At 35.8% G+C, this 24,491-nt stretch overlaps 1 protein-coding gene across 1 annotated transcript in view; it reads right to left on the reverse strand.

Moving 5' to 3' along the window:
• LOC111161453 (zinc finger protein 527) overlaps positions 1 to 24,491 on the reverse strand; it is a 511,863-nt gene that overhangs the window by 201,264 nt on the left and 286,108 nt on the right. The window contains exon 10 of the mRNA XM_022525113.1: positions 4,443 to 5,356. Within this exon, the coding sequence (XP_022380821.1) occupies positions 4,443 to 5,356 (914 nt within the window). The remainder of the gene's footprint in view (positions 1 to 4,442; positions 5,357 to 24,491) is intronic.

The following is a 24,491-nucleotide window of genomic DNA, read 5'->3' on the forward strand; positions in this document are numbered from 1 at the left end:
CTTTACCAATTACAGTGGAATGAAACCTATGTGGAAATTAAGCAACACACTTTTTTGAAGTATAATTAATATGCAGTTAGTTCTATTAGTTTCAGATGTACAAACATATGGATTCAACAATTCAATACCCTACTCAATGCCCATCACAGTAATGTAGTAACCATACAACATTACTAAAATAGTATTGGCTGTATTCCTTATTTTGTACTTTTCATCTCTGTGACTTATTTTATAACTGAAAATGTGTACCTTTTAATTCCCTTTATCTATTTAACCCACCCCTACATCCATACCATCCTTCCCTCTAAGCAAATACCAGTGCGTTCTCTGTATTTAAGAGTCTCTCTCTTTCTCTCTCTCTTTTTTTGAAACAACATACTCTTAATAAATCACTAGATTAAATAAGAAATCCAAAAATGAAATTACAGTTTGGGATAAATGAAAATGAAAACACGCATAACAAAACTTAGAGGATGTAGTGGGCCCAGTGGAATGAAACTAGAAATCAATAGTAGGAGAAGTAGAAAATCCACAAATATGAGAAATTTAAAGACTTTTAACCAGTGCATCAAAGAATACTTCACAGGGGAAATCACAGATCTTGAGACAAACTGAAAAACACAACATTACAAACACTTAACAGAATGCATCCAAATCAGAGCTAGGAGAAATTTACAGCTGTAAACATTTCCATTTAAAAAAGAATCTCAAATTAGTAACTTTACATAATATGGAATTAGAAAGAAGAACAATTTAAACCCAAAGCTGTCAGAAAAATGGAAATAGTAAAGATTAGAGCACAGATAAACAAAACAATATAAAGATCAGCAAACCCAGGAGTTGGTTCCTTGAAAATAACAGCAAAATTGAAAAACTTTTGGCTAGATTGACTATTAAAACAGACAAGAGGGCGCCTGGGTGGCTCAGTGGGTTAAGCCACTGCGTTCGGCTCAGGTCATGATCTCAGAGTCCTGGGATCGAGCCCCGCATCGGGCTCTCTGCTCAGCAGGGAGCCTGCTTCCTCCTCTCTCTCTGCCTGCCTCTCTGCCTGTGATCTCTCTGTCAAATAAATAAATAAAATCTAAAAACAAAAACAAAAAAAAAAACAGACAAGAGAGAGAAGACTCAAATTACTAAAATCAGAAGTGAAAGTAGGGACTTTACCAATTTTTCAAAAATAAAAAGGATTATAAGAATACTATAGACAAATGTAGGCTAAGCACTCTGATAATCTTGATGAAATGGGAAAACTAGAAATACACAAACTACAAAAACGACCTATGAAAAAATAGAAAATCCAAACAGACCTATACCAAAAAAAAAAAAAAGAGAGAGAGAGAGAAAGAAAGAAATTAAATCATTAAGCAAAAGCCTCCTAACAAAGAAAAGCCCAAGTCCAGATGGTTTCACTGGTGAATTCTTCCAAACATTTAAAGAATTAACACCAATACTCCTCAAACTCTTCCCAAAACTTGAATTAGAGGGATCACTTCCAAACTCATTCTGTGAGGTCAACATTACCTTGTTATTAAAATACTACAGGCCAGTATCCCTTGTGAATATAGATGAATATAGATGCAAAGGTCCTCAACACAATACTAGCAATAATAATATGCTAGTGAATTCAACAACCTATTAAAAGAATTATACACTATGACCAAATGGAATTTATCCCAGTCCTGTGAGGGTGGCACAAGCTATAAAAATCAATGTAATGTTAGGTGCCTGGGTGACTCAATTGGTTAAGCATCTAACTCTTGATCTCAGCTCATGTCTTGATCTCACGGTTTTGAGTTCAAGCACAGCACTGGGCTCCATGCTGGGTGTAGTACCTACTTTAAAAAAATCAATATAATGTGCTACATTAAAAGAATGAAGAGACTGTATGATCAATTATGTGTCAGCTTCTCTCTGAAGAGAATGGTGAATATAGATGGGAACACCAGTGTCATGACTGAGGTATAGCAAGGAAATAACTTGACAAAAAAATATTTAATATTCTTTATTTTTTTATTATGAAAGATACAGAGAATAAGAATCTATCTATAAACCAACAACCATTTTTATCAATTTATAGGAATTGGCCACACTTGCTTATTTTTTAAAGAAGTAAATGATTAAAAGATAGCTCCCTTTGCATCCTTTTTCTCAATCTCATTTTTTCCTCCTCCATATGTCACTACTGTTTTGGATTTATAATTTCCATGAATGTTGTAACACTAAATCTATATGGTATTTATGTATACACTGCTATGTGTATATGGCTAAATACCATATTTGCATATTTTCAAACTTTATATAAGTGGTACCGTCTCATACAAAATACTCTCTAGTTCCATTTCATTAATATTATTTTAACATTTATCATTTTTTGTTTTTTTTTTTTTTAAGATTTATCCATGTTGATAGAAATATCTCTACTTCATTCCTTTTGACTTGGGCTATAACTTACATTCACCCTAATGGTTATTTTGATTGCTTTGAACTTTTCATTCTCAAATAATGCTGAAAGAGACTTTCATGTACATCACCCTAAACACATGAGGAGAGACTATAAGAGGTTTAAGTATGGAACTGCTGGGTCAGAGAGTATGCACATTTTCAACTTTACTAGAATTGCTAAATATCCTAAATACAACTACTTCCAATAGCACTGTATGAACATCCTACTATTCCACATCTTTCCGGTAATTGGCTGTGTGACACTTTTGCCAATGTGATGATTTTGAAATAGTTAACTGTGGTTTTATTTGCATTTCCCTTACTGTAATGGATATAAACAATTATTCTAATAACCTCAAATCCATCCTTTCTCTACAGGTATAAACCATCTTTCTCATATGCAGAATTTCTGTAGGTCAGACTCAATTTTCTTGGTGTCTTAAGAAGTCACACTTCATAGATGAATTTCAGAACAAGGTTGTGAAATTAAAGGCAAAAAGACCTGAGGAGTTTTAGTTCTTATTGCAGTGAATTTGTGAATTAGGAATAACATAACATTATTATCCTGAGTCTCTTCAGCCTAGATTATATGCTCCTCCCAGTTTATTATTCTTCATTTTGCTGAGTTGAGAGAATCTATTTTATATTTAACTATGAACAATTTCAATTCAATTTGAGCCTTTAAATAACTTTAAACTCCATGAGGACATAGTCTTAGTATTGATCACTACTGTCTCCTCATATCTAAAAGTGTCCAGCAAACAATAGCTACTCAATATTCACTGAATGAGTGGAAACATATATATTTCAAATATGTAAAAGCTTATATATATTTGTAACTTCTTTCCCTCAGTCCCCTTTTGGTTTCAATTTTACAACCACTGGTTTAAAAATTTACAAAATTTGTACTTTTTCTGTGGTATAGAACTTGCCTAAATTTACCTAAATTCACCCAATACAATTGCCTGAGCCTGGTGCCTTTTTATGGGATAGTATGAATTTTCTATGTTTATTGTTTTTTGGAGTTAATTGTGATAGTGTTTTCTTTCCTTGATCTAAATGTGAGTTCTGTATTCTGCGTGAATCCCCATTTTCTTTATATTGATTGGTTTATCCAGTTCTCTTTAGAAACTTCCTAAAACTGGTTGTAGGTGTAGGTCTACTACTTGTGTCTATATTGATTACTTATCTAGAGTATGAAGACTCCCACTTATGTTTCTCAAATGTTTGGGTTTTCTCAATTCTGACCTGCTTCCCAGGAATGTTCTACTTTATCCATTGAGGAATCTTATTCTAGCTGTGACGAGTAAGTGAGTTTATATATGTTGAGTATGTAGAACAGTGCCTGGTGCATAGTAGGCACTCAATACATGTAAGCTATCATGACTTATTGAATATCTGCTGTGTTTGTTGTGCTATGTGAAGCACTTTACATGCAAATTTATTACTTAATATGCATCAATCTACAACAGACACTATTTCATTTAATAATCACATTTCTACAATACAGTATCCTTTATTATCCCTATTTTAAGAATTAAAGAAAACCCTGAGGTTTAGATAGGTCAAACAAATTACTCAAAGTCACATAATGCCACAGTAGTGGTAGAGCTATGATTTTCCAGAATCTAAGCTCTTAGTCCTGGGAAGTGCCTAGTGCTCAGAGGAGACTGGAACAAAATAAGGCTGAAAGGTATAGAACCAGATATGAAATGCCTCATAGACAATTTTAAGACTGTAGATATTAGCTTAAGAACAATAGTAAGCTCCAAAAAAGTTTTAATTGGAGGCAGTGATGTATTCTTACACTCAATCAGTTTGAGTCATGGTGGGAAATGAATTTAAAGGGACCAAAAGTTGATACAGGAAGACATGTTAGAAAGCTACAGCATGGTGATCCAGGTGAGATGAATTGTAGACTATGGCAACATTAGAGATAGAGAAAAGAGTATAAATTCTGGAAATATTTATGAGAATGTCTAGAGGACTTGGTGATTGACTGGATTGGGTGGTGAGAGTGATTCCCCAAGATGGATTCTCTGATGATGAGCAAGATGTGCATGCTGCCTGAAAGTTTTCTTGCATTCCTTACATTCATAAGGTCTCTCTCCAGTATGAATTCTCTGATGTTGGGCAAGGGATCCACAGTAACTAAAAGCCTTTCCACAAACATTACATTCATAAGGCTTCTCTCCAGTATGAACTCTCTGATGTTGAGTAAGGGATGAGTCATTGCTAAAAGCCTTTCCACATTTAATACATTCATAGGGTTTCTCTCCAGTATGAACTCTTTGATGTTGGGCAAGGTAGGCAATCTGGCTGAATGCTTTCCTACATTCTTGACATTTATAAGGTTTTTCTCCAGTATGAATTCTCTGATGTTGAGCAAGATGTGAATTCTGGCTGAAAGCCTTCCCACATTCCTTACATTCATAGGGTCTCTCTCCAGTATGTATTCTCTGGTGTACAGTAAGGTATGCACGAAGGCTAAATGCTTTCCCACAGACATTACATTCGTACGGTTTCTCACCAGTATGAACTCTCTGGTGTTGAGCAATGGATGATCTATTGCTAAATGCTTTCCCACATTCAATACATTCATAAGGTTTCTCTCCAGTATGAACTCTCTGATGTTGAGCAAGGTAAGCAAACTGGCTAAAGGCTTTCCTACACACCTTGCATTCATAAGGTTTTTCTCCAGTATGAACTCTCAGATGTTGAACAAGGTGTGCATTCTGGCTGAAGGCTTTCCTACATTCCTTACATTCATAGGGTTTCTCTCCAGTATGAATCCTCTGATGTTGAACAAGATTTGATCTCTGGCTAAAGGCTTTTCCACATTCTACACATTTATATGGTTTCTCTCCAGTATGAATTCTTTGATGAAGAGTAAGAGATGAGCTCTGGCTAAAGACTTTTTCACAGTCATTACATTTCAAGAGTTTCTTCTCTGTATAGATACTCTTGGGCTTAATGGCCATTAAATTTTTTTTAAAGCTTTTCTTATGTGTATCATGCTTATGTACTTTTTCCTCTTTGGTGATTATCTGTTGTGTATGAAGCAGTGTGTTCAGATGGAAACCTCCCCAAGATCTGTTATATTCTTGTGCTCTTTTATGAACAAGGGCTTCTTCATGAGTGATTGTCTCTTCCTTGAAACATGCCTTCTGATTAACTGACTGTTTCTCAAAATTGCCCTCACATTTCCATTCTTCTCTCAAACTAGAATACTCAAGGCCATAGCTTGTGAGTTTTTCTATTATCTTCTGTGATGACTGTGCTTCATAAATGTTCTGCTTTGAAGTTAATTCTTCAGTGTCACACATAGATTCCCAGCCTGAAAAATAATAATTAAAGAAAACGTCTCGTGCTTGCTTCAGCAGTACATATACTAAAAAAAGAAAAAGAAAAAGAAAAGAATAAAAAGAAAACGTCTCCTCTATCATGTACTAGAAGAAACATTTATGAAAGTACATTCATACAGTGAAGTATGCAAATTTAATAAAGCCACAAGAAAATTGGCTTTTATAGTTCTGATGTTTGCAAGAAACAAAAGAGGTCACACAGAAACCTGAGGAGGAATGATTAGAATTATAAGGAAATCAGTAAGGTAAATCTCAGGTCAATAAGGAATTTTAGAAGTGGAGGGACTAGAGGCGCCTGGGTGGCTCACTGGGTTAAAGTCTCTGCCTTCGGCTCAGGTCATGATCCCAGGATCCTGGGATCGAGCCCCACATTAGGCTCTCTGCTCAGTGGGGAGCCTGCTTCCTCCTCTCTCTCTGCCTGCCTCTGCCTACTTGTGATCTCTGTCTGTCAAATAAATAAATAAAATCTTTAAAAAAAAATGAAGTGGAGGGACTTGGTTATAATTTTATGCATGTATGATTAACACAGGCACTGAAATAATTTCCATTCTTATAGTTGCTTCTTTCAAGAATATTCACTGAAACTTGTGCCATATAATCTTCTGAATTTTTTAAGATTTTACTTATTTATTTGACACAGAGAGAGAGGCAGCAAGAGAGGGAACACACGCAGGGAGAGTGGGACAGGGAGAAGTAGGCTTCCCACTGAGCAGGGAGCCCAATGCGGGGCTCAATCCCAGGACCCTGGGATCATGACCAGAGCCAAAGGCAGATGCTTAACCAACTGAGCCACCCAGGCACCCCTTGGACCTTATATTCTTAGGAGGGATAGGAAATAAATGCTAGATGAGTAAGTTTTATTATATATTAGGAAGTACTACGTGCCACAGAAAATGAAAAGCAGGGTAAAAGAGATTAGGAATGCTGGTAAAAATAATTAGTAAGTTAACATTTAAGCAAAGATTTGAAGCAAGCAAAGAAGTAAATCACTTAGATATATGGAGAAAGCATTCTGGGCAAAGGAAACAGCCTAAAAGTAGAAGCATGTTTTCTATGTTTGAGAAATAGCAAGTAGGCCAGTGTTACTGGAGAGGTGTAGTAGGAGATGAAATCAGGAGATAAAAGATTATTTAAGCTTCATATGCTTTCTAAGGAATTTGGCTCTTACCTTGAGAGGGATAGAGAACTACTGAAGTGTTTGTGGAGTAAAGGAGTGATATCTATTTACAGTTTAATAAAAATACTGAAAGGTGGAAAATAGGGAAGAAGCAAGGGGACCTAAGATTTTAGTAATCCAGGTGAAGAGATGAGTAACCAGACCAAGGAGCTATCAATGGAGGTATAGTGAGATGGTCAGATTCTAGGTATATTTTGTAGGAAATGCCAAGAGGATATCCTGACAGATTGGATATGAACTGTAACAGAAAAATGAGACAAGCAAGCCTTCAAAGTCTATGGTCTGAGCAATGGCAGGATGGATTAACCAACAACAGTGAAGGGGAAGGTCACAGGCACAGCAGGTTCAGGTAGAGAGATATGGAAGATCTGGAGTTCAATTTTGAATATAATAAACTTAAGGTATTTATTTATTTATTTATTTATTTTTTAAAGATTTTATTTATTTGTCAGAGAGAGAGAGGGAGAGAGAGCAAGCACAGGCAGACAGAATGGCAGGCAGAGGCAGAGGGAGAAGCAGGCTGCCTGATGAGCAAGGAGCCCGATGTGGGACTCGATCCCAGGACGCTGGGATCATGACCTGAGCCGAAGGCAGCTGCTTAACCAACTGAGCCACCCAGGCGTCCCTTAAGGTATTTTTTTAGATAATGAAATGGAAATGCTGAGAAGGCAGATGGACCCATAAGACTGAGTTTAAGATAGAGGTCTGGAATTTTAAACTAGGAATTGCCAACATATACATGGTAGTTTGTATGCATGTGTTTTTTAAAGATTTTATTTATTTATTTATTTATAAAAGTATTTTATTTATTTATTTGACAGAGAGAGATCACAAGTAGACAGAGAGGCAGGCAGAGGAGAGGAGGAAGCAGGCTCCCTGCTGAGTAGAGAGCCTGATGCAGGTCTTGATCCCAAGACCCTCAGACCATGACGTGAGCTGAAGGCAAACGCTTAACCCACTGAGCCACCTAGGCACCCCAAATATTTTATTTATTTATTTGTCAGAGAGAGAGAGCACAAGCAGGAGGAGCAGCAGGCAGAGGGAGCTTCAACCCAGGACTTGATCCCAGGACTCTGAGATCATGACCTGAGCTGAAGGCAAATGTTTAACTGACTGTACCACCCAGGCACCTGCCAACATATACGTGGTAGTTAAAGAGAATATATTACCGGGTGCCTGGGTGGCTCAGTGGGTTAAGCCGCTGCCTTCGGCTCAGGTCATGATCTCAGGGTCCTGGGATCGAGTCCCGCGTCGGGCTCTCTGCTCAGCAGGGAGCCTGCTTCCCCCCCCTCTCTCTCTGCCTGCCTCTCTGTCTACTTGTGATCTCTCTCTGTCAAATAAATAAATAAAATCTAAAAAAAAAAAAAAAGAAAATATATTACCAAGAGAATGAGTGTGGATAAACAGAAGAGAAAGGAGCAAGTAATGAACAACCCTAAAGCACTCCAACATTAAGATATCTGAGAAAACAGAACAAAGTAAAAGAGATTAAGAAGGAGTAAGTGTTAAAAAAAATGTTAAGGGGCACCTGGGTGGCTCAGTCAGTTAAGTATCTGCCTTGGGCTCAGGTCATGATCCCAGGGTGCTGGGACTGAGCCCTGAGTCAGGCTCCCTGCTCAGCAGGGAGTCTGTTTCTCCCTCTGTCTCTCCTGGCTTATGCTTTCTCTCTCGCTCACTCTCAAATAAATAAAATCTTTAAAATAAATAAATAAATAAAAATTTTAAAAATATTAAAAAAAGGAATGTTAAATCATGGTTAAGAACATTAATATCACATGATATTAAACTAAAGGTTGTAATGAAAATCAACTGTTCAATCATTTATACTGAAAAAGGATAAAATACTGAAAAAGAATAAAATTGGGAGACCTGGGTGGTTCAGTCAGTTGAGCAACTTGCCTTTGGCTCAGGTCATGATCTCAGGGTCCTGGAATCTAATCCTGCTTCGAGTTCCCTGCTCAACAGGGAGTCTGCTTATCCTTGTCCCTCTGACCCTCCTCCCTGCTTGTGCTCTATCTCAAATAAATAAATAAAATCTTTTTAAAAAAATTAAAACCTGGAATATGAGTCAAGAAATGTCACAAAAATAATAACAACAGCTAATGATAGTAATCATTAAAAAGAATTATGTGCATGTTGTGACTTGCAAAACACCAGAAATGAGTCATTACATAAATAAAAGGTGCCTAATAGAATGTAGAAGCTATGTAGAAGGGAGATTACTGTAGTATTTATCCTTACTGTTTCAAATAAGAATGTATCATTTTGCAATTTTAGAATCAATTTTAAAAAGCAATAAGGGAAAACATAAAGAAAATAATTAACCTCAGAAGAAAACTGTAACATTGACAACAAAAATGAAGAGGGAAAATATCCTAAAAATAATCTTTACAAGAAATAGGCAAAAGCTTTACAATTCTAATGAGGGACCCAATGCCCCCCCACAAATCTGCATAAAGGGAGAAGATGCATACTTTGTTTTTCTATGTGAAGAACAATGTAAAGCCATTAATTCTAAATCAATATATTACTTTCACTCATAATCAGAACTGCATTGTGAATTTTTAAAAAAAATTGTTTAATAAAGTATTTGGCAGAACTTTGTGGTCCATCTAAAGCCTCTATATTCCTGGAAGGAGTGTCACTGTTATTCATAGTGAGCCCCTTGGACCACACCTGATAGTTTATAACTATAGTTTATGACTCACAACATACCCCTATATAATTTTTGCTAATGTGATGATTTAGGATGGAGGCTGGCCATGCCAGAAAGACCAACTATGTAACTAAAGTATTGATGCTTTGAGCCACCATGGTATCAGTTTGACTTTTGTGAAGGGAAGGAGGCTGGAGATTGTATCACATTGAGGACTCAGCAGTGACTCACTCAATCATGCCTACATAACAAAACTGAAACACAAAAAAACAAATAACCCTGTACAATGATGCTCTCTAGAGAGCTTATTCTTTTAAACACTGAAATGTCTGGAGGGCCCCTTCATGTTTGCAGGTCTCGGAGACCTTGCCCTTGGTGTCTCTACTTTTGGCTGGTTCTTTGTATCTTTTGTTAAAATAAAACTGTAATCATAATATATTTCTTCCCTGACCTCTGTGAACCACTGTTGTGAATTATCAAATGTGAGGGTGTCTGCGGATACCCCCTTATCTGTAGCCAGCTCGTCAGAAATGAGGGCGGCCCTGAAGATCCAAACTTGCAGCTGGTGTCTGAAATAAGCACGGTCTTGTGCAGACTGTTCTCTCAGATTTTGAAGTTTGGAAAACTGACCTTTTTAAAAAATCCAGGGGCGCCTGGATGGCTCAGTGGGCTAAGCCTCTGCCTTTGGCTCAGGTCATGATCTCAGGGTCTTGGGATCGAGCCCCACACTGGGCTCTCTGCTCAGAGGGGAGCCTGCTTCCCCCTCTCTCTCTGCCTGCCTACTTGTGATTTTTCTCTCTTTCAAATAAATAAAAAATCTTTAAAAAATTTTTTTTAAATCATAAAGCACATCAAAAAAGTAAACATGTATCTAGGATAGACTATGTGTTGTCCATAAAAGATGTATTAATAAAAAAAGATTGAAATCATACAAATTATCTTTCTCAATCATAATGAAATTAAACTAGGAATCAAGAGCAAAATGAAAACTGAAAAAATCCACAAATATGTGGAAGTTAAACACTTAACCAACCAAAGAAGATATCACAAGTTATCTTGAAACCAATGGAAATAAAAATATAACATACCAAAAATTATGGGATGCATCAAAAGCTGTGCTAAAAGGGAAATATATAGCTATTAATGTGTACATTAAAGAAGAAAGAGCCAAAATCAACAACCTCACTTTGCATCTTAACAAACTAGAAGAAGAGCAAACTAAATCCAAAGCTAGGAAAGACTAAGCAGAGATAAACAAAATAAATAGAAAAATAATAGAATCAGCAAAACCAAGAGATAGTTATTCAAAAAGACAGGCAAAACTGACAAACTTTTATTTGGGTTGTCTAAGAAAAAAGAAGACTTGAATAACAAAAATCAGAAATGAAAGGTGCCACATTATTACCAATCATACAGAAATAAAAAGGATTATAAGAGAGTACTATGAACAACTGCATGCCAACAAATGGGGTAAACTGGATAAAATGGACAAATTCTAAGAAACATACAACCTACCAAGACTGAATCATAAAGAAATAGAAAATCTGAACAGACACATAACTAGTAAGTTGACTGTATCAGTAATCCAAAACCTTCTAACAAGAAAAGGCCTAGGACCAGATAGTGTCTTTGGTGAATTCTATCACACATTTAAAACATTCACGCAAATCCTCCTCAAACTCTTCCAAAGAAATGAAGAGGAGTGATGAATTCCAAACTCATTCTATGAGGCCAGCATTACTCTGATACCAAAGCAAGACTATAAGATACTATGAGAAAACTAGAAACCAATATCTCTTATGAGCACTGATGTAAAAATCATCAACAAATACTAGCAAACTGAATTCAACAGCATATTATAAAGATTATACACCATGACCAAGTGGAATTTAATGCTGGACTGCAAGGATGGTTCAGCAAAAATTAATGTAACACACATTAACAGAAGGAAAAATGATCATTTCAATTGGTGCAGAAAAAGCATTTGACAAAATCCAAAACCCTTTCATGATAAAAACACTCAACAAACTGGCAATAGAAAGAAACTACTTCAACATAATACAAGCCATATATGAAAAGCCCATAGCTAAAATCATATTTAATGGTAAAGACTGAAAGCTTTCTTCCAAGATTTCCAGGGAAAAGGCAAGAATGCCTACCTTCACCACTTCTAGTCAGGATAGTACTGGATGTTCTAGCCAGAGCAATTAGTCAAGAAAAATAAAATTTAAAAATCCATATTATAAAGTTAGAAGTAAAATTATGTGTTTGTAGATGACATGCTGTTCTATGTAGAAACACTAAAGATTCCACTTGCCCCCACCATCCATTTGAACTAATAAACAAATTCAGCAAAGTAGCAAGATACAAAGTCAACACATTCCAATCAGTTGCATTTCTATACATGAACAATGAACAATCTGAAAATGAAATTAAAACAACTCTATTTATAATAGAATAAAATAGGAATTAATCAAAGAGGTGAGACTTATACAATGAAAACTGCAAAACATTGCAGAAAGAAATCAAATAATCTGTAAATAAATGGAGATATCCTGAATTCATGAATTAGAACATTAATATTGCTAAGAAGTATATACTACCTAAAGCTATCTACAGATTCAGTACAATTCCTCTTAAATCCCAATGATTTTTTTTCAGATATAAGAAAAAATTGATCCTAAAATTCATATGGAATCTCAATGGACCCCAAATAGTGAAAGTAATCTTGAAAAGGAAGATCAAATTTCCAGGACAAATCTGGAAAAGCAAGAACAAAGTCCCACAATTCCTGATTTCAGAAATTTCTACAGAGCTACAGTAATCAAAACAGTGTATTACTGGCATAAGGACAGACTAATGGAATAGAAAATAGAAAGCCCAACAATAAACCCTCACATATATAGTCAAATGACTTTTGATAAGGGTGCCAACGTATATGAAAAACCCAGCAATTATCATCCTCAATAGGGAAAAACTGAGTGCTCTTCCAGTACAATTAAGAACAAGAGAGTGATGTCCACTGTCACCACTGTTATTTTTTCAAAAAGATTTATTTATTTATTTGAGAGAGAGAAAGAGAGGACTAGTGGGAGGGGCAGAGGGAAAGGAGAGAGAAACTTAAGTAGACTCTACACTGAGCGCAGAGCCCTCAAGTCCTCTTGAGCCGAGATCAAGAGTTAGATGCTCAATCAACTGAGCTATCCAGGCACCTCAGGAGACTGTTAACTACAGAGAACAAACTGAGCATGCTGGAGGAGAGATGGGTGGAGAAGATGGGCTAAATGGGTGATGGGCATTAATGAGGACAGTTGCTGTGATGAGCACTGGGTGTTATATGTAAGTGATGAATCACTTAATTCTATTCCTGAAAGTAGTACTACACTATATGTTAACTAACTTGAATTTAAATAAAATCTTGGAAGGAAAAAAAAAAAAGAAAGAAATTTGTTGCATTTCCATCCATCAATAACGAAGCAACAGAAATATAAATCAAGGACTCAATCCCTTTTACAATTGTGCCAAAAGCCATAAGATACCTAGGAATAAACCTATCTAAAGAGGTGAAAGACCTGTACTCTGAAAACTATAAAACACTGAAGAAAGAAATTGAATATGCTACAAAGAAATGGAAAGACGTTCCATGCTCATGGATTGGAATAACAAATATTGTTAAAATATCTACACTACCCAAAGCAATCTATAGGTTTAATGCAATCCCTATCAAAATACCAACAATATTTTTCACAGAACTAGAACAAACAAGCCTAAAATTTGTATGGAAACACAAAAGACCCTGAATAGACAAAGCAAACTTGAAAAAGCAAAGCAAAACTGGAGGCATCACAATTCTGGACATCAAGTTATATTACAAAGCATAGTGAACAAGACAGTATGGTACTGGCACAAAAATAGACATACAGATCAACAGAACAGAATAAAAAATCCAGAAATGAACCCACTACTATATGGTCAATTAATCTTTGACAGAGCAGGAAAGAATATCCAATGGAAAAAAGACAGTCTCTTCAACAAATGGTGTTGTGAAAACTGGACCACTTTCTTACATCATACCCATAAAAATAAGTCCAAAATGGAGGAAAGACCTAAATATGAGAAAGGAAGCCATTAAAATCCTAAAGAACATGGACAGTAACCTCTTTGACATCAGCCATAGCAACTTCTTGCTACTCTTGAGGCAAGGGAAACAAGAATAAAAACAAACACTATTGGGACTTCATCAGACTAAGTTTCTGCACATCAGAGGAAACAATCAACAAAACTAAAAGGCAACCTACTGAATGGGAAATGATATTTACAAATGACGTATCTGATAGAGTTAATATTCAAAATCTATAAAGAACTTATCACACTCAAAACCCCAAAAACAAATAATCCAATTCAGAAATGGGCAAAAGACATGTATAGACATTTTTTCCCAAAGAAGACATACAGATGCTAAGAGTGCAAAGACCATTCAGTGGGAAAGGACAGGCTTTTCAACAAACGGTGCCGAGAAAATTGGGTATCCTTATGCAAACAAAAGAGCTGGGCTCTTACTTTACATCATATACAAAAGTTTACCTCAAATGGATCAGAGACCTAAATGTAAAACCTAAAACTAAAATACTTTTAGTTGCCAACATAGGGAAAAATACTCAAAAATACTCATGACATTGAATTTAGCAATGATTTCTTGGTTATGATATCATAAAGCATAGGCACCAAAGGAAAAGTAAAACTGAATTTCATGAAAATTAAAATATTTTATTAAAGGTTATAATCAACAAAGTAAAAAGGCAACCCACAGAATGGGAGAAAAACATCTGCAAATCATGCATCTGAAAATGCATATATATCCAGAAAATATAAAGAACTGCAACTGGACAAGAACACAACTAAAAAATAGACAAAGGACTTGAACAGACATTTTTCCAAAGAAGATATACAAATGGCCAACAAGTATGAAAACATGTTCAACATCATTAATCATTAGGGGAGTGCAAATCAAAACCACAAGATGCTACTTCATACTGATTAGGATGGCTACGATTAAAAAAGAAAGAAAGAAAAAGAAAATAACAGGTAGTAGTGAAAATGTGGGGAAATTGGAACCCTTGGCACTGCTGGTGAGAATGTAAAATGGGAGAGCCTCCATGGAAAACAGTATGGCATTTCCTCAAAAATTAAAAATAAGATCCAGCAATTCCTCTTCTAAGTATATACCCAAAAGAATTGGAAACAAGGTCTTAAATAGGCAGTTGTGTTCCTATGTTCACAGGAGCATTATTTACAATAGCCAAAAGATGGAAGCAACCAAAGTGTCATTAAATGGATGGATAAACAAAATATGGTGTGTATATATATATATATACACAATCAAATGTTATTCCACTTTTGAAAAGGAGGAAATTGGGGCACCTGGGTGGTTCAATGGGTTAAAGCCTCTGCCTTCAGCTCAGGTCATGATCCCAGGATCCTGGGATGGAGCCACTTCAGGCTCTCTGCTCAGCAGGGAGTCTGCTTCCTCCTCTCTCTCTGCCTGCCTCTCTGCCTACTTGTGATCTCTGTCTGTCAAATAAATAAATAAATAAATAAATAATCTTTTAAAAAAATAAATGAAAAGCTGGAAATTGTGAGACATGCTACAACATGATTCAACTTTGAAGACATTAACCCATGTAAAATAAGCCAGTCACAAAAAGACAAATGCTATCCACTTATATCAAGTACCTAGATTATTGAAATTCAAAGAAAGAAGGTGGAATGGTGGTTGCCAGGGACTAGGGAAGGGGAGAATGGAGAATTAATGTTTAATGCATATAGAGTTTCAGTCTTACAAGATGAAAAGAGTTCTATGGAAAGATTCTGGTGATTGTAGCAAAACAATATGGACAATATACTTTAAAAATAGTTAAGAGTAAATTTTATTACAGTATCTTACTATAAAAAAAATTAATGTTTTTAATATAAAACAAATGAAAAAAATCCGTAATAAGGTAGAACCCTTATAAATATGCAAAATGTATTAATAATTCATTAAAAATAGACAAATGATGTGAAGACACAACTTTTAACTGGGTAATAAATGCATGTAACAATATCAATCTCATGTATTCAAAGAAATGTAAATTAAGAACATACATTATGATATATTTAATCTACCATGTTATCAAAAGGTATAGATGCACTCTTTTCTCATTCACATGGAGTGTATATGGGTATAAAATTAGAGACAGCAACATGGCAGTGAGTTGCCAGATCCTTTTAACAGTGTCAGGATTCCTGTCCAGCAATAGAGCAGGCTGGTTAATATGACAAACCTGTCTGGTTAAAACAACTAAAAAACATAAGATGTTATGTAAAATACAGAAAATATCTTTTTAGATGTGTTGCAAAGCTGGCAAGAAATTAAGGTAAACTCCCAGAAGTCAAAAAGACTCCAGAAGGTACTTTCAAGTAAGTAAGGGGCAACTGAAGCTAACACCCTCAGTTTAACCCTAATGAGAAAGAAGGTCTTAGCCACATCTAACTGGAGTCTTAGGAAAAGAAAATACAGAGAATAGAGGAGTGATAATTATGTGAAAAAATAACCACTGATCATTACCTGGGACCTATTAAGACCTGAATGGTCAGATATCAGAACCATAATCTCAAGTAGAGCAATTAAAATGTTATTTAATTTAGATATGTCATAGTGAAAATACAGAATAACAAGGGCAAAGAGAAGGTAGTTTTTAAAAGAAGCAAGGAAGAAAATATTAATGAAAACTGACATCTTAATACCAACAATAGAAGCCAGAAAAGTATGGAGTGGTATCTTTAAGGTGCTGATAAAAATAATGACTGTCAATTTATGAGTGCATATATATATTCTTATATGCATGAAAGCAAAAAATGTATACCAAACAAATGAATAAATAATAACAAAATAGACTGTATAAATAGTATATTTATTGATAAAGGAGTTGACACAGGAAAAAGTTCTTGGATATAGAAAGGAATGATGAGGGGCGCCTGGGTGGCTCAGTGGGATAAGCCGCTGCCTTTGGCTCGGGTCACGATCTCAGGGTCCTTGGATCGAGTCCCGCATCGGGCTCTCTGCTCAGCAGGGAGCCTGCTTCCCTCCCTCTCTCTCTCTCTCTCTCTGCCTGCCTCTCCGTCTACTTGTGATCTCTCTCTGTCAAATAAATAAATAAAAATCTTTAAAAAAAAAAAAAAGAAAGGAATGATGAAAGAAGAAAATGAAACGTGGGTAAATCTAAACAACACTAACTGAACAAAATAATGGTCTAATTTTGTAACTTCATAAAATGAAATAATTTATGGGATTAAAAAATAACTGAAATGAGGATAAATGAAATTAAATCATTCTAAAGTTCTTAATTTTTAAGGGAGGAAAATAAAGGTAAGGTTTAATTTTGGACTTTGTTAAGGTGATTATTAATGTTAACTTTTTTTTTTTTAAGATTTTATTTTCAAGTAATCTCTACAGCCAAACTGGGGCTCAACCCTACAACCCTAAGATCAAGAGTTATGTTTTACTGACTGAACTAGCCAGATGTCCCATAAATGTTAAATTTCTTAAGCTAACCAATAGAAGAATAGAAATAGACTGTTTATCTTTCAAAGTAGCAGATGGAGTAAAAGTCAAGAAACAAAATATAGGAAAAGAATTTATAAAAGAAAATAAGATGGTGGAAATTAGTCCAATTCTACCAATAATACCAAAATATGTAACTACCATCATTTAGTCAAAAGATACAGATTATCAGAGTAGACTAAAAAACTCTTTAGCTATAAATACTCTATAAGATAAACACAGAAAGTAAGGGAGTAGAGGAATAGAAAAACTATACCAAGGAAGTATTAACAAAAGAAGGCTAGTATAGCTACACTAATATCAAGAAATATAGTTAAGGGAAAAATCATCACTAGATTTAAAGAGGGTAACAATAATATATGGAGGAATTTACCAGAGAAATAAAACAATTCCAAAAACATATGACCTAATAAAATACTTTTAAAATATAAAAAACCAGTTGTCAGAATTACCCAAAAAATTATGTATTCACCATTAGTGTTATTTGACAAGTCTTCCTATAATTGACTTCTCAGAGATTTTTTTAAAAATCAATGATACAGAAGATTTGATCAGCAAAATTAATGAGCTAATTCAAAGGGCATATATCAAATGCTATATATTGCACAACCAGAAACAGATATTATTGCCTAGGACATACCAACTATTTACCAAAATTAACCACTAAGACATAAAATAAATTTTAAAGAATTTGAATTAAATAGACCGTATTCTCTAACTACAGTGCAGTTAAAGAAGCAAAAACTTGAATTTGGAACCTAAAAATCCCAAGTAATTCATGGGTCCACAAAAAAAATCAATGGAAATTAGAAAATGCTTAGATATACATAACAAAAACACAACCTATCAAAATATGTGCAATATATTCCTAATATGGTCTTAGAAATTTTATTTCTAAGTAATCACTATACCCAGTATAGGGCTTGAACTCACAATCCCAAAATCAAGAGTCACATGCTCCACTGAGTGAGCCAGTCAGGTGCCCCTGTTCCTAATATAGTCTTAAGGGCTTATAATAGAAAAGAGAGATCCTCAAAAACAATGAATTATCTAACTTTAAAAGTTAAAAAAAGATTGGGGCGCCTAGGTGGTTCAGTGGGTTAAAGCCTCTGTCTTCGGCTTGGGTCATGATCCCAGGGTCATGGGATCGAGCCCCACATCGGGCTTTCGGCTCAGCAGGGAGCCTGCTTCTCCCTCTCTCTCTGCCTGCCTCTCTGCCTACTTGTGATCTCTCTCTCTTTGTCGAATAAATAAAATCTTTTTTAAAAAGAGTTTAAAAAAGAGAGAATAGCATAAACAAACAAGGGAAGAATTAAATAATAAAGAAGAGAAATAAATGAAATTTTTAAAAGAGATTTTTATTTATTTGACAGAGGGAGAGAGCACAGGCAGGGGGAGCAGCAGGCAGAGGAGCTGGAGAAGCAGGCAGTGAGCAGAGAGCCTGATATGGGGCTTGATCCCAGGACTCTGGGATCATGACGTGAGCTGAAGGGAGACCCTCAACTGACTGAGCCATCCAGGCACCCCCATGAAATTTTTAAAAAGATAAATTAGAGAGGATCAGTGAAGCAAAAAGTGTCTGAAAATACAAAAAAAAGAGAAATCCATGGAAAAATTTGTTTCTCCTTTTTTGGAAGAAAAAAATAGGTCATAATTACATACACTGCCAACTTTAGATAAGAGAAGATAATGGATAACTTTATATAATAAATTTGAATATTTACATAAGACATAGAAATTCTTAGAAAAATACTATATAACTCTATGATTATAAGAGAAACAGGATCTTATAACAAATTGAATTAGTTGTTTAAATTCTTTTCATAAGAAAAATCACAGGCCAAGATGAACAAAGTTCTACCATTCAAAAAACAAAGAATTTTGATTTTACACAAATTATTCTAAGGAAGAAAAAAGAGGAATACCCACCAATAAATGTTAAGAGACTAGTATCTTGATTCCAAAATCTGACAAGAAGAGTACATGAAGGAAAAATTGAACATCAACCTTATTCACTGATTACTGTAGATGCAAAAAGCCTAAAAAATATATTGGCAAACAGCAAGTAGCCATGAATGAAAAAGCTATAAATGGGTTTGTCTCAGGTCTATAAAGTTAGTTCAACATTAAAAATGTAATATGTAATTCACCATGTTAACAGATGAAAAACTAAAAACCATCTAATCATCTACAGAGCTGGAAAAACATTTATTAAAATGTAAAAGCTTTCTTTCTTTTTTTTTTTTTAAGATTTTATTTATTTATTTGACAGAGCACAAGCAAGGGGAGCTCCAGGCAAAGGGATAGGGAGAAGCAGGCTTCCCACTGAGCAGAGAGCCCAATGTGGGGCTCAATCTCAAAACCCTGGGACCATGACCTGAGTCAAAGGCAGACGTCCAACCAACTGAGCCACCCAGATGCCTTTCAAAAGCTTTCTATAATGAAACTCTAGCAAACAGAAGCAAAAAGACCCAAAAAACCTTTAAATATCAGAGTTATTAATAACAAAATATGAAAGCACTCTCATTAAGACCAAAAGTGAGCAAGAATGCCTACTATCATCACACAAGTATATGAAATAAAAAGCATCCAAATCAAAAAGAATGCCTTCACTATTAGATGACATGATACTGTATATAATAGAAAAATCCAAAAGACTCCAACAAAAAATTGCTAAAACTGATAAATGAATTCAGTAGTGATTATAAATGTTGCAGGATACCAAATGTACAGAAATCTGTTGCATTTCCATACACCAAAAATGAAATAGCAGAGGGGTGCCTAGGTGGCTCAGTGGGTTAAAGCCTCTGCCTCTGGCTCATGATCCCAGGGTCCTGGGATTGAGCCCCACATAGGGCTCTCTGATCAGCAGAGAGCCTGCTTCCTCCTCTCTCTCTCTGCCTGTCTCTCTGCCTGCTTGTGATCTCTGTCAAATAAATAAATAAAATCTTTCAAAAAAATGAAATAGCAGAAAGAGAAATTAAGAAAACAATCATATTTACAATTGCATCAAAAGTAGTAAGATACCTATAAATAAACCTAACCAAAGAGGTGAAAGACCTAGGCTCTGAAAACTATAAATACTGATGAAAGAAATTGAAGATGACACAAAGAAAGTATCTCATGCTCATGGATGGGAAAAACAAAATACTGTTAAAATGTCTATATTGACCAAAGCGATCTATATATTTAATGCAATCCCTATAAAAATGCCAACAGCATTTTTCACAGAAGTAGAGAAAATAATCCTAAAATGTGTAAGGAACCACAAAAGAGCTCAAAAAGTCAAAGCAACCTAGAAAAAGCAAAGCAAAGCTGGAGGCATCACAATTCCAGACTTGAGTAATACACAAAGCTGTCATAATCAAAAGAGTATGATACCAGGAGCATGTGGCTGGCTCAGTCGGTGGAGCATGCCACTCTTGATCTGAGGATTGTAAATTTGAGCACCACGTTGGGTGTAGAGATTACTTAAAAACAAAATCTTAAAAAAAACCAACAATATGGTATCAGCACAAAAACAGACACATAGATCAAAAGAACAGAGTAGAAAATCCAGAAATTGACCAATTAACCAATTATATGGTCAATTAATTTCTGACAAAGCAGCAAAGACCATCCAATGGGAAAAAGGGAGTCTCTTCAACAAATGTTGGGAAAACTAGACAGCAATATGTAAAAGAATGAAACTAGACCTTTCTTATGCCATACACACACACAAAAAAACTCAAAATAGATTAAAAACCTATATGTGAAGTCTGGGGCCATAAAAATCCTACAGGAGAGCACAGACAGTAATTTCTCTGACATAGGCTGAGCAACTTTTTTCTAGATAGGTCCTCTCAGGGATGGGAAATATAAGGAAAAATAAATTACTGGGACTACATCAAAATAAAAACCTTCTGAAAAAAAAAATAAAGTCCAGCATAGCAAACAATTGAGAAAACTAAAAGTGAGGGGAGGGGCAGAGAGCGAGAGAGAAGCAGACTCTCCACTGAGCAGGGAGCCCAACTCAGAGCTCACTCTCACAATCCTGAGATCATGACCTGAGCCAAAACCAAGAGTCAGATGCTTAACTGACTGAGCCACCCAGACCCCCCTCAGGAATATAATTTTGAGTTGGAAAAAAAAGTCAGAATTATATGCACCACATCTTTTCAGATGTAAAAAGTTGAAAATACACAAATATCATATTTTGTTTAAAGGTAATGGCACAACTATTAAGAAAAGTCAAGAAAAGATAAGCAAAATTGTAGAATAATGGTTTCTCTGGTAAGAGGTAGGGATGGGCCACGGGTGGGGAATGGTTTATCATTAGGCAGACCTCAAAGGCCTATAATGGCATTGACAATTTCTTATTTCCTTTTCTTTTTTTTTTTTTTTAAGTAATCTCTATACCCAACATGGGGCATGTTCTACCAACTGAGCCAGCCAGGCACCCCAATAATTTTCTATTTCTTAAGCTAAGAAGTAGGTACATGGGTTTTGTTCTATTACTATTTAAACCATATACATATGCTAATATACATTCATGTATGTGTGATTTATTTAGTAATAATAATTAACAAAATTTAATCATATATTCCTTGACACTACAGTTTCACATCAAATATTGTTTTTAAAAAAATTGAAGAAGGACATAAAAGACTGGGGAGGAGTACGGGGGGGGTGAGTTGAGTGATATTGACAGAGATATTTATAGTAACACTCATTTTCCTTTTAACTTTATTCTTCTGTTTTACCTAATGCTTCCTGTCTAACTAAAACTCCTTCCTATGCCACAAACCTAAACTCTTTTTTTTTTTTAAAGATTTTATTTATTTATTTGACAGACAGAGATGACAAGTAGGCAGAGAGAGAGGCAGAGAGAGAGAGGTGGAAACAGGCTCCCTGCTGAGCAGAGAGCCTGATGTGGGGCTCGATCCCAGGACCCTGGGACCATGACCTGAGCCGAAGGCAAAGGCTTTAACCCACTGAGCCACCCAGGTGCCCCCACAAACCTAAACTCTTAATTTATTCTCTCTCAAGTGTTTTCTAGCTTCTCACCTGTGTTGTATAGAGACCATCATCTTCTCAGTTACCCAGACTCTTTGGCCTCTCACCTCTTTCTCTGAGTTTCCTTGTGTCAGCTTTCTTCTCACATATGCCATTTATAGTTTAATATTGTATCTCTGCTACTGGCCCATCAATTGTTTGATAACTTCTACAAATACATAGTGCTCTAGCATCTTGCATGTAATCTTCAAAAATTCAATAAATGTTGATGAAAGGAATGAAAGAATGAATGAACTTACCATTAAAAGAAAAACAAGGCATTTGGAGATACACTACTACTACAACAATAGCAACTAACAGCCTTTGAGTTCACAATATGAGAAGGGAACTGTTAAAGCACTTTAAAAGTATATCTCCAAAGACGACACACAAATGGCTAATAGACACATGAGAAAATGTTCATCACCACCAGCCATGAGGGAGATTCAAAGCAAAACCACATTGAGATACCACCTTACACCAGTTAGAATGGCCAAAATTAACAAGATAGTAAACAACATGTGTTGGAGAGGATGTGGAGCAAGGGGAAACCTCTTACACTGTTGGTGGGAATGCAAGTTGGTGCAGCCACTTTGGAAAACAGTGTGGAGATTCCTTAAGAAATTAAATATAGAGCTACTCTATGACCCTGCAGTTGCACTACTGGGTATTTACCCCAAAGATACAGATGTAGTGAAAAGAAGGGCCATCTGTACCCCAATGTTCATTGTGGCAATGGCCACAGTTGCTAAACTGTGGAAAGAACCAAGATGCCCTTGAATGGACGAATGGATAAAGAAGACATGGTCCATATATACTATGGAGTATTATGCCTCCATCAGAAAGGATGAATACCCAACTTTTGTATCAACATGGACGGGACTGGCAGAGATTATGCTGAGTAAAATAAGTCAAGCAGAGAGAGTCAATTATCATATGGTTTCGCTTATTTTTGGAGCATAAGGAATAACACGGAGGACATGGGGAGATGGAGAGGAGAAGTGAGTTGGGGCAAACTGGAGGGGGAGACAAACCATGAGAGACTGCAAACTCTGAGAAACAGAGGGTTTTGGAGGGGAGGGGATGGAAGGGTGGGTGAGCCTGGTGCTGGGCATTATGGAGGGCACGTATTGTGTGGAGCACTGGATGTGGGGCATAAACAATGAATTCTGGAGCACTGAAAAGAAATTTAAAAAAAGAAGTATATCCCATTTTACAGATAACAAAATAAAAGTAGAGAGGTTAAGTAACTTGCCTAAAATTTTACTGCATTTAAGAATCAAGACTTGAATCTAGCCCTTTAGTTACAGCTGTCTGTACAGCTCAAAAAGTTTATCAGATTAGGAAAAGATTAAAAGACTGGAAGAGACTTATGAAACTGGGAAGGAATGAGACTCAGAATAGATAAATGAGTTTTTAGAAAGGAGGGAGCAAAGTATTAAAGGAGGGACCATGAAGAATAAATGGGAGAGAACATTAAAAGGCCTCAAATTTCTAGTAAGACCTAGAACATCGGAGAACATGCCAACAAAGAAGAATGAAGAGGTGATACCTCTAAGTCAGGCTGAGCCATCATCTCCAGAGGTTTTGCCTGCCTATTTCCTCTTCACTCACCTGAGCACAAGCCTTTTGCCAGCTCTCTCTTCACCATCCAGGGCTCTTTCCCTTGTTCCAACAATAATATCACATTTGGCTTAGAAAAGCAAAGTCCTGCATGTATGAAAAGAAACAATCTGGTCATGCAGAGGATATCCCATAACTTATAATCAATCCTTTGATCAACAGGGAAGAGGGAGTTTACAGTAAGCCAGAGAAAAATATATAAAGGACGTGTATTCAAATTATAGGAAAGCTGAAACTTCCAACACAGATTAATAACAGACCCATCTATTGGCAACTTTACAAATATTAAACCATTACTTTGGCACAGCAACTTCAGCCAAGCACTGAGGATGCCACCCAAAGATTCACAATAATGGTAGCAAAGAGGCCCTTATGAGCAGAAGCTCAATTTTACAAGGATAAGATATCCTTACCTAGGGACACCAAGATCCGGTAGTTCTCCAACATCACATTACTATACAGATGCCTCTGAGAAGAATTTAGACAGTCCCACTCCTCTTGGGAGAAATCTACAGCCACATCTCTGAAGGTTACCAACTCCTGAAAAGAAATAAATGAAATAACTTCATCTCTTACCATATTCACCTTACT

This window comes from Enhydra lutris, unplaced genomic scaffold (assembly GCF_002288905.1).
Source record: "Enhydra lutris kenyoni isolate GAN:26980312 unplaced genomic scaffold, ASM228890v2 scaffoldscaffold85, whole genome shotgun sequence".
NCBI classification, from domain to species: Eukaryota; Metazoa; Chordata; class Mammalia; order Carnivora; family Mustelidae; genus Enhydra; species Enhydra lutris.